At 37.0% G+C, this 11,596-nt stretch overlaps 1 protein-coding gene across 1 annotated transcript in view; it reads right to left on the bottom strand.

Annotated features, from left to right (window-relative positions):
• Positions 1-8,646: 8,646 nt before the first annotated feature.
• Positions 8,647-11,596, bottom strand: part of TMTC2 (transmembrane O-mannosyltransferase targeting cadherins 2) — a 388,309-nt gene continuing 385,359 nt past the window's right edge. The window contains exon 12 of the mRNA XM_019754143.3: positions 8,647-11,353. Within this exon, the coding sequence (XP_019609702.1) occupies positions 11,174-11,353 (180 nt within the window). The 3' untranslated portion in view covers positions 8,647-11,173. The remainder of the gene's footprint in view (positions 11,354-11,596) is intronic.

Here is an 11,596-nt window from a genome sequence, read left to right as displayed (position 1 = left end):
GATGTTCATTTATTATCTCCAGTTAAAGTTAAACGGTGAAATAGAATATGCATGTTCTTAAACATCTGTCTCATTTTTGGGTTCCCTCAGCAGCATACTCTCGTAGGTTTGAGACTGGATCTCCATCAATCAAAATTAAATTCCGCAGTAGGAGGCATTTAAAAGTATTTGTATAAATGTAGCTGAATGGGATAAGGTTGCAAGATAAGGGATATGAAAAATAACTCTGTTCTGAGGCAATATGGTGCTTAAGGAGGGGGTCTTTTCTTCCTGGCATGATGAATTGTAAAAATCCATTAGTCAGACACCAACAAAGAGTTAAGTTTTATATGCCAGGCATTATCTGAATTAGTTAATAACACTAAATCTACTTGAGAGAAAAGAGAAACTGTTGCATAATATTGCCTCTTATTCCCCAATTCATTTGCAAACTTTATTATTATTACAATGAAAATCTTTAAAAATGGTATGATGTTAGCCATTAGGGAAAGGCAAATAACTCAATGAGAAACCACTTCACACCCTATAATGGCAATAATAATAATAATAAGGCTATAATACTTTTTTAAAAAGCAGAAAGCATCAAGTATTGGTGAGGATATGGAGAATTTGGAGCTCTCATGCATTGCTGGTAGGAATGTAAAATGGTACAGCCACCGTGGAAAACAGGCAGTTGCTCAAAAACCTAAACACAGAATTGCCGTGTGACTCTGCAATTCCACTCCTAGGTATCTACCCAAAATAACTGAAAACACATGTTCACACAAAAATTGGTAAACAAATGTTCATTAGCACTATTTATAATATCCAAAAAGTGGCAACAACTCAATTTGTTGTTGAAATAGTATCATGAAAATTTTAGTCTTACATTGTCAAATATTTTAAAAATGATAAGTCACCACCATCTTCAAATATTTTCAATACCCTTTATAATACCAAGTAGTGGAGAAAAATGTATATTAACAATAGCTGTCAGAGTCAGCAGTTAATGGAGGAGCCGTCTTGGACTATAGGAGGAAGTATTGCCTGAAATGCCTCTCTTGAGGCCAGGTAGACGCAGGAGTCCTGGGGGACAGTGACACACACGAAAGTGAAGACCTATCTGAATGAAACAGCAGCTGCCTGCAGAGATACAGCCCCAGTTGCCAGACACTTTGTATTTCAAGAAAAGGCAAAAACCCAAGTGGACTTTTTGGTCGTTGTTTTTGTTTTTGTGGAAAACTCTAGATTTCTAAATATTTGTTCACATTTTTTAAAACATGTGGAGGATAAATTCAGCGTGTAGGCTGCCAGTTTTCAAAATGTTTTAGGAAAACACCTGGATAATCTGCTTTCTTTACAATAGGACAGGCCTGGAGGCCTTTGTGTAAGATGGTAAGGGGAGTTTTGAGACTGGGGTGAGCAGAGGAAAGAGCACTGCCTGAGGGGGATAAAGCCTGTGAAGAGAGGGAACCAATGAGAAATTCCACTTGTCCGGAGTGGCTAGAGAAATTTTAAGAACAAAGATGTTCACTATTCAATTTTAGATTATTCAGTTAAATCCACTCTGCCATCTCACATCTTCAAAGCTGGTTACATACGCAAATGTGGTTCGGGGGGAAAACCAGAAAAGAGTCTGTATTCTGCAACTGGCAGAGCAAAAAAGCAGAAAAAAGCCACGAGGGAATACCAAAAGCAGGGGGCTCAGAGCCCCAGGAAGTGAGAGGTGAGTAATCACCAAAGCTGCAGAAAAGCACCAATATCCCACATTGGTGAGCACAGCTGATACCTGACCTGCAAGAGAAAGCTTCAGTAGGTACATTTTAAGTACAAGCAATTAATGCCAACCCCCAGTACCAACAAATAGAGACAGATAACTAGGCGGTTGAATAAAAGCTAAATTATGGTTGTGAGCCCCTGTATTCGTTTAATTGAGCAATCCTCTTTTCCTTTTCCAACCTCTCACCATCTAGAAATGCAATGGAAATCAGTCTCTGGTTTTACGTGACAGTCTTTCAGATGGAACACTCCTGAATCATATCTGATCCTCAGAGACTAAAGGAATAAGAAAGGGGAACAGAACTCCCTAGTGCATTGTTTGTGTCCATATCCATCCATGCCTGCCTAGGGTTTAGACTAAAGTCCTAAGATTATGGGAGAGAAAGACCTGCTTTCATACTGAATGTGATCTTGGGTGAATCATACGGCCACTCCAAGCTTCTGAATCCTTATCTGGAGGTAGGATTTGAAGATGATTGTTTCTTCTGTCTACTTTGCCAAACTGTTTTCAAGGTTAAATATATACAGAATATGAAACCTTTTGAAAACAGTAAAATTCTCTGCATGCAAAAAATGTAATTACAACAGGAACAAAATCTTTAGCATGAAAGAAATCATTAAAACTCTGTTCATTCAGATTTATATCTATGGGAAGGACCCTACTGCCCTGAAATTCCAAGGAGCGAGTTGAATGGAATTGCCATGTAATGGGACACAATGTCACCTGGGGAGCTAAAGCCAAAGGAGAAAGCTGACATAATTGGGGTGTTCCAGTCATCACCTCATTTTCCTCAGTGCTCTGAATTGTTGAGTATGGTGCTTCCTGTACTAGGGAACCTGCACTTTTTGAGCATCTGGCTAATATCTCCAGGGTGATATAAATTTAAAACTACAATACTTAAAGGTCAATTTGGCAATTTTTCTTATCTTGAAAATAGAGAGCTACAAATCGACATTTGTAATATTATCTCTTTATCTGAATGTTTCTTTTCCAGAATAAGGACAGGAAAGTACCTGTATAAAGGAGAGATTTCGATGAATCTCAGCATCAATGATTGTGACAGCCATAGGAGAGTATAAAATAGATAAGCCAACGTTTTATAACAGCATTTTAAGAAATGTCTACCCTCATCTCCTTTTGACTTGTTTGGCTGGATTTAAATCACTCACCTAAGGACAAAAGCTTTGATCTCACTTTATTTCCTCTGCTAACCAAAATATTTTAAATGATGTCTCATTGCTCATAATTACTTCCCTTCCAAGAGGATCAAATGTATAGATGTATATGTTTGGAGTCATGGCTAGTTGTAGACTTCCCATCCACATAGTGAGAGAAAGAGAGAAAGAGAGAAAGAAAGAGAGAGTGTGTGTGTGCATGTGTGTGTGTGCATAATAAAGAGAATGTGCACAAGGTTGGTGAAATTTGTAGCAAATATATTTACTGTTGTTACACTGCAATAGAAAACAACATGCTATTCATATTTTGCGATTCTTCTCTGTCCTATAAAGAGCTTTCACCTAGCTAAACACACAAACAGAAAAACCAACAAAACAAACTTTTATGTAGAACAGGTAAAATAAAAGAAGAAAACCTAGCCAATTTATCACAAAGGATCACATCCCATTTGGTCATGTCTCCTGGAATTTCCCACATTGCACCTGCTGAAACAGGCAAATGAACATTGGATCAATACATCATAGCCAGGTCAGACGGAATAACCAACCAAGCAGTGTAATCAGATAATAGGAATGGATCTTTGGAAATTATTTAATCTAACCTATTACAACTTTTACTTAGACCAGCTGTGTTTGGTTAGGTATGAGTCATAAATTTGAAGAGTTCACATCTTAAACCAGCAACACGAATTGAATTTAGTGAGATAGGAGTTTCAGGTAGTAATATCTTCCACGTACACAATCCATAAAGAATCCATGACCAAATCTTTCCTGGCAAGCTTTGTGTCTACCCTCTACTCCAAAGAAGACATGTTTTCACAAACTCTGATTGATGGTATTGGGCCATGCAGCATATAACCTACACTTAGTACTTCAACATTTTACCTGCTACATTGGATTCACTGTGAAAATGTAAGCTTAGCTAACGTGTTTCCCTAAAAATAAGACCTAGCTGGACCATCAGCTCTAAAGAGTCTTTTAGAGCAAAAATTAATATAAGACCCGGTCTTATTTTAATATAAGTAACATAACATAACAACATAACATAAAACATAACATAACATAATACCAGGTCTTATATTAATTTTTGCTCCAAAAGACGCATTAGAACCGATGGTCCGGCTAGGTCTTCTTTTCGGGGAAACACAGTATGTCATCTGACTGCCACAAACTGCAGCTTCTTCATTTATAAAGTACAGAGGGCAAGTACAAAGTTCTCTTTTGCTCTCTGATGTTGTGATTATGATTTCTACAAGTATCACTTTGTTGCCACTTGAGAAATAGCAGCAGACTAACTCATCTTCAGCATCTTTCGCAGAACAAAATTTTGGAACAGCTACAAGTCCAAATAGTAATTAGTTCTATAAACAGAAGTGCCAACAAATTAACCAAGAAAGTTCCTTGGCTCACTTTATAAAAAGAAACAGGCTTTGCTGCTACTTTCACATTTTATAAATATTATCAACAGAGCAATTGGGAGAGTTAAACCCAATGGGGTATAATAAAACATATCACTGATATACTCTTCCATATCACATAATGAAAAATTATTCAGTTAAATTTTAATGAAGTATTATGTAACATCTAAATATCTGTTGGCATAAAACAGATTTTTAAAAAAATGTGCTTTGAAATAGCATAATTCCAGTGAAATTTTCCAATTTGTCATTACCATGATGTACCGGCAAAGGCACTTCAGAGAATACTAACAGTCTATTGCAAAGGAAACATGAAACATCCAGACATTAAGTGTAATGATATATTTAAAATAACACAAAACGAATTTAAAAATGAAAACCTATTGAGGTTATTAATTGGCTCTATGTAATTTAATAAGTTGATGTTGGCAGAATTAAAAAGCCAATTATTACTAGAGTCAATACAGTCATTACTTACTAAATGAGATTAGAAAAGGGGCCCACATTAAAATCAAAGGTAATCACATCTTTCCATTCCCCACCCACATACATCACTCACTGCTGCCCTCCCTCACCAGTTCTGGTTTTCTGGTAATAAATAATCTTTTACACTATACGGGAAGAGTGTCCAGCTGAGAAAAAAAAAGGGCATTTTAATTTCTTTATGATATTTTGCAATTTTTTAGAAATGATTAAATTGCTTGATTTCTCTTTCCCTCGATACATTTTTTTTTAACTTTCATTATAGTCTCTAGCTGCTCAATGATATTACCGAGAGAAGGTTCTCAAAGGAGTTATTTCATTTTGAGTCTTCTAAGATAGAAAAGAGATAGGATAAAAAATTATTAGAAAAAGTGTTTCTAGAAGTCTTGAGCTATTGAAATGTAGCACTTTGTTTTCTCCTGGAGAATGGCTGATAGCTTTGTCGGAATGAGTGATATTCCTGTCAAATCCAAAGGAAAAAATTAAATATAATTCAGATCAGAATAGATAGCCAGTTCTGGTCTGACTTCAAATCGTTTGAACATTTCTCTAGCCTCTCCTGTGGTTGTAGTATCCACACTTATCATATTTTTTCCCCTGTACAACACAGTGAAATGAGGAATGAGGCAATCTTGGCAGTTTATTGGGCAGCCCAAAAGGACACAGCCTTCAATTGTTCTAATCAAATCCTCCACCAATACAACAGAAAGTGAGTTATTACTAATGGCCATTAACAGTCAGTTCTCCGTGTGTCTACCCTTTCCTTTGCCATTTTGACTTTCTCCTTTTGGGAATCTCTAGAAAGTTTCCCCAAATACCATTTTAGATATTACATTACTTCTAATTCCTATAGGTATTTTTTTTAAATGACTTTGTCGGGTAGGAAGAAACTTTCCTCTACCCTTCTATATTCTTTCAGCTGGTCTAATGATTAAATTTACATGAGACAGATTAACAAGAGAAAATAACCACATTTAATTACATACATATGGGAAGCCCACATACATGAGAGTCAGAGACCCCACATATACGAGAAGTTCAGAGACAGAAAGGTAAAATGAGATGTATATATGGCATACTGAGCTAAGGAATGAGGCCAGATACCTTGGGGCTTCAGATGGGAGGAGGGAAATTCACAGAATAAGAAGAGCAGCTATTCAGTAATTAGAAATTTGCCCTGCCATACAGACAAGTCAGAAAAAGTTATCCCTGGTAGTAACTCTTCTTATGGGCAAGATCCATAAGGGAGTGACAAAAGTTTCTCCCAAGGGTCTCGATAAACCTTCAGCTCAAAATAATCCACATGCCAAAGTAGCACATTTTGGGGAGACCTGTTCTGAACCCCTTTCAACATCATCAAGTTGTCTTGCATATTCCTAACTTTCTCATTTGATCCAAAGATTTTCTTGCTAAACAAAAGCTCTTCTCTCCACTCTTTAGAAGTAGACAATTCAATAACAATAATATCAGATACCAGTTGTAGGAAGTTAGGGGAATGTTTTGGGAAACATAGAAGAAGCACTTCACAGAAATTTCAAGTTAACAAAAAACTTCACATTTCAGCAGTACTCCAGGTTGGGGTGGTGTGGGGGTATACATCTCAAATCTCTATGGAACAACAACAACAGACCAATATGTGGTAAAGTGGCAGATGGAATCAAAGGTAATCCAAAGGTCTGTGATTGCATCCCACAGGAAGACCACCCACAATGTCACAGTGAAAAGCTTGAAGTCCTGGGAAATATCTATCTTTCTCTACTGCAAAACTAAGTCTAGTAGAGTGTGCACAATTGCACTGCCATTTCAGCTTGCTCTCTCCTTATACTGTGTGGCTGTTTCCATACTGAAGCCAAGTTTCTACCATGTTCCCCTTCAGTAAACTGAGCTAAGTTTTTAAATAGTAGAAAGAAAATTCTATAGTATCGAAAATATTGAATTTAAGTGAAGAATCATATTCCGAAGGTACATACTTATGAATTGGAATATAATTCTTAAATTACCCACAGAACCCGTTTCTTTCCTTGTAATAGCCAGAATAATCAAGACTGAGATGTATTTCCTTTCTTTGTACCAGAAATGCATATCATGTGAACTGTCACAACTGAGGTGAAAATATCAAATGAAAAGAATCACTAAATCCCCAAACTTCAACTTTTCAAAAGGAGATTTTTGAAAATATCAAGTCGATCATGAGCAATTAATAGATAGAATTTTCATTTATCATGTATTTTATGTTCATCTACTCAACAACAATGTGCCACTGGAGAAATAATGCCAACAAAACAAAACAAAACAAAACAAAACAAAACAAAAAAACCTGGCCCTTGCCTCACTGGTTTCAGAGTCACAGAGCTTTGATCCAAGTTAAAACTTGACCTTGATTTAAATATGGAGTCAATTATGCAATTACTTCATACCACAAGACTTCTTAACATTTGACATTTCTATAGCCTATTGTGTCACTGCCACTAACTAGTTTTGGGATCTTGGTTAAATCACTTAACTTGCGGGTCTTATGTTCCTCAGGTGAAAAGTAAATGGGCTTATCTTCATATTCACTGAAATCTTTGTTGGCTTTCACAATCGAAATTTTTAATATGTTTTTCATGTATTACTTCTATCTTGGTCTGTTTGGGCTGCTCTAACAAAATACCACAGACAGGGTAGCTTATAGACAACAGAAATTTATTTCTCACAGTTCTGGAGGCTGGAAGTCTGAGACTTGGGTGCCAGCACGGTCGGATGAGGGCCCTCTTCTGGGTTGCAGACATCTTATTGTATCCTCACCTGGGGAAAGGGGTGCAGGTCTCTGGAGTCTCTTTTATATCAGTCTCATTCATGAGGGTTTCACCCTCATGACCCAATCACTCACCTACTTTCCCACTTCCAAACACCATAACCTTTAGGCATTAGGTTTACAACATATGAATTGGGTTGGGGAGGGGGCGGGCACACATAAACACTCAGACCATAGCAACCTCCTCCAATCTTCATGACCATCTGCAATGAGAGAGGGAGAGAACGTGATTTGGGTAAGATGCACCAGCCAGAGAAATGTCAAGGAACGTGAGAAACCTTGTCTCCAGACTTGGGTTTAGTGCCTGAGTGCATCCGTGATGTGGAACATAGGAGCATAGGACAACATTGGGACAGGCATGCTGATGGCCAGGCTCTGTGACCTGAACAAGTTATTTCATACCTCTGGTTTCCTTAACGATAAAGCTGGAACATAACCTCACACACCCATAGGATGTTTCACAGAAAACCTTTATAGCTAAATTTTATCCTGTAATAAAGGAATTGGGCAAAACACAATCATGCTCCTATTTCACAACAATTTTAACAAGACTGTCAAATTCTCTGTCAGTTTGCACCTTGTCTATGGCCCCAGGTTTTTTCCTAATTGACCCCTGGATATGCCACACCCACGTCTCTCAGCAGAAAAGAAAAGTGCTTTCCTCTAGGACCAGAACTAAAGAATCAGGGTCTTCTGAAAAGTATGGTCATTTTTTACCAAACAATGAAGCAGGGAATTGGCCCTGCTGGGGCTATTTCCTAACACTTTTGTATAGTTCATCAATAAAACAAAACAAAAACTATGTCTTCTTTTCTAAACATGGCAAATCTGATAACGGCAACACTATTAACTACTGAAAATTAATGATTAATTATTATTGTTGATTATGCATTAACCACTGTGTCTCTATTTGATTCTCAATCTGTACCTTTTAAAAAACTTTCTCCTAGTTAAAATCCAACAGAGTGTAAGTGTTATTGCTGTAGAATATTTAAAAACGGTTTATACAACATATTTGTTATCAATGCTTTATTGTGGAAAACAAAATTGAAATTCTCTGGCACATAAAACAATTATTTCTACAAAAGGAAAGCCTACAAATCTTGATAATTTATACAAATAACAGTTTTTCAAAAAATAAAATTTTAATTTAGTAAACTTGTCTTGTGCTCTATATTTTTAGCACTGTCTGCAATAATCCACCATAAATCCCTGAGCGGAGACATTTTTTGACCATGTTCTTAAGCCCCACCCCAGCCCACGCCCCAGGTTGGTCTAAGCCCAGCCCTGTAGTGAAAAGTGTCAGGGACATTTTGTTATTAAAGATCCATGCATTTTATGATGCAGGCCCAATTACTAATGCTACTTGGGAACTGGGTCAACATGAAGTGCTTCTACTGTGCAATCAACGAACCTATTAAGAACCAGGTGTTTCGAAAGGAAGAACAATAACAATAAAAAGACATAAAGTGTTAAGACTAGGAAGTCATCATAGGTCAATAACTATTTAAATAAATAAAAATGTTAGACATTGAATTCATCTCTATATCCTTATATTAAATTCCTTATTTATTTATGTTTGCAATTGCCAATGCAGTAGAAGATGAAAAATACACTTCAACCCACACTTTTGGTTTGACCACGGATTTGTTACTGTTAAGTGTTAAATATCATTCTGAGAACACAGTGATTTAGTTATAATTTAACTTTTGGCCCTTAAGTGAAATGTTTACAAAATAATATACATATAAGGAGGGCCTTCTTATTAATGCCATCAACAAATCTCTCTCACTACATTTGACCTTCTTAAAATAACACTAAATGTCATAGGTACACTACTTTAAATTCCTTATCCCACTGTATTCAGATATGCAGAAAAACATATAAAATATGGAGAAAACATAGTATGACATGTTTGCATGTCCAGCTTCCCTTTAATGGGAATGCTGACCATATATACATAGAGTATGAGTGTAAAGGAGAAAAAGCTGATTTTCAGTTGCAAGGAACTGGCTTAATGAATCAGGTTTTGTTTTGTTATTTTGCTACGGTAGAATAATAAATAAATAAATATGTAGGGTATTGTATAGCTACTTTCTCTATGAAGAAGCTGAGAGTGGACTGTTGTTTTTATCAAGTTAATTTTTAGTAGCAAAGTTTGACTGCAAGTCAAAAAAAGGTTCACTAAATGTTCCTCTCTACTTCATTTACAGTCTTTTACTTGTGAAATGATTGTTGAAGTGGTTACTAATAGGTAATGAAATAAAATACCAAATTTGTTAGTGAAAAATGGTTTTAACTGTGAAAAGCACTTGGCAGAAGACCTAGAAACAGGCAGGCTAATGCTATACTCTACTGTGATTTAAAATAAGAAATCATTTTTTTTTAATGTGTTTTAGGAAGAGCAAAATATGAAAAATACGATAAAACAATTCCTTAGAAACTTATCAGCATTGCTGTTTAGGTACCTATTAGAAAGTAATTAGCATTTCATACCAACATTTTCCAAAACGTAAAATCATTGGCAACCGTTATTATACATGCCTCTGAGCAGACTTGATTCTGTTAACCAGTAACATCTGGAAAGCACAAAGCACCTTCCTTTTTGTCTAATAGCGGATGGTCAGTTATTGGTACTAGAACATGTTTAAGCTTCCCTTTGATATAATTCTTCTACAAGCATGTGCATTAGGCAAGAACAGCCATTTTGAAAGGCAATTTCAAAGGCCTAAGAGTTAATACAGTGAATTCTCCTAGGCCGTTTTTGGGGAAAATGTTGGTGACACTGAAGGGAAAACTGCCTGCCTGACACGTATGAAGCCTCCCCAACCCCTCCTACAACACCAGTGTGAAATGTGGTTTGCTCTACTCTGCATACCCTTTCCAGAATATGAAACGCAAACGATGCCCAAAAGGGTGAAGACAGACCTCCAAATCATAAGATGGTATGTGTACAGTCAGGAAACAACTGTAGATTATGACAGATCCTGACAGTATTAAAAAGAAAAAAGTTTTCTAAGTTTCAGAAATTGTTAGCAGGCTGTCCCAAAGAGGAAAGACAGCAGCGTCGGGACAACCAGCCAGCTCACTACGATTCACACTACACTTGAATCACTCCCTATGAACACTTGACCTTACTGGTTTACAGTGGCTGAATGGATAGATACTCCGACTTCCTCTCACAGTGTTTAAGGAACAATATAATTTCTAAATTAGCTTTCAAAAAGGAACACAATTTAAAATGTATACCCCATCTCCTCTTTAAAAATGCCAAAAGATCCTGTTTTAAGTGCTCTGGTTTAGTTCTATGGGTAACAATTACATCCTTCAGGAGGTTTCCAATGTCCCTACCCCCTTTTTTTGGTGTTAATGGCTGTGCCAACAGCAGAGTGGATACTCCCAGAAGTGACAATGACCTCAGTGACTTCTGCCTTGGTCTTGAAGTCCAAACTAGCTCTTGTCATAGAACTTTTGGGAAGGTCTGTTCATTAATGAAGCCAGCTTTGAAAGATGGAGGAGGACGAGGTATTGACCCCCTGTGTCAGGTGTTGGAAGTCTTTAAACCTTGCTTTTCCATGATGTTCCAGAGCTTGCGGAGATTGGACTGTGTAATGACATCATCTGGCTTAAGCTGCAGCGCCCGCAGGTAATTGGCCTCTGCCTTCTGGAGTCGGCCATTGAGGTGCAGAATGGCTCCCAGGTTCATTAGAGCAGCCGGATACTAGGACCAGAGAGAGGAAGGAAAATGATTAAGAGGCCATTTCAAGCTTTCCTCCATGGAAGACAAAAATCTTCTTCCACTTAGGCAAATGATTCCCTTATGTCTGGAAGCATTTTATGGAAGCAATTTAGCCATTTACACAAACAGACAAAGATAACTAGGAAGGGAAAATAAAGTTTTCAAACAGCTGCTGTGTACTTTGTGCCTTAAATAGGGCACAAAGTTTTCTTCCTTAATGAGAAA

Source organism: Rhinolophus sinicus, chromosome 1 (genome assembly GCF_057876585.1).
Source record: "Rhinolophus sinicus isolate RSI-liver-muscle chromosome 1, RSI-T2T, whole genome shotgun sequence".
NCBI lineage: Eukaryota > Metazoa > Chordata > Mammalia > Chiroptera > Rhinolophidae > Rhinolophus > Rhinolophus sinicus.
This window is presented reverse-complemented; position numbering and strand designations above follow the sequence as displayed.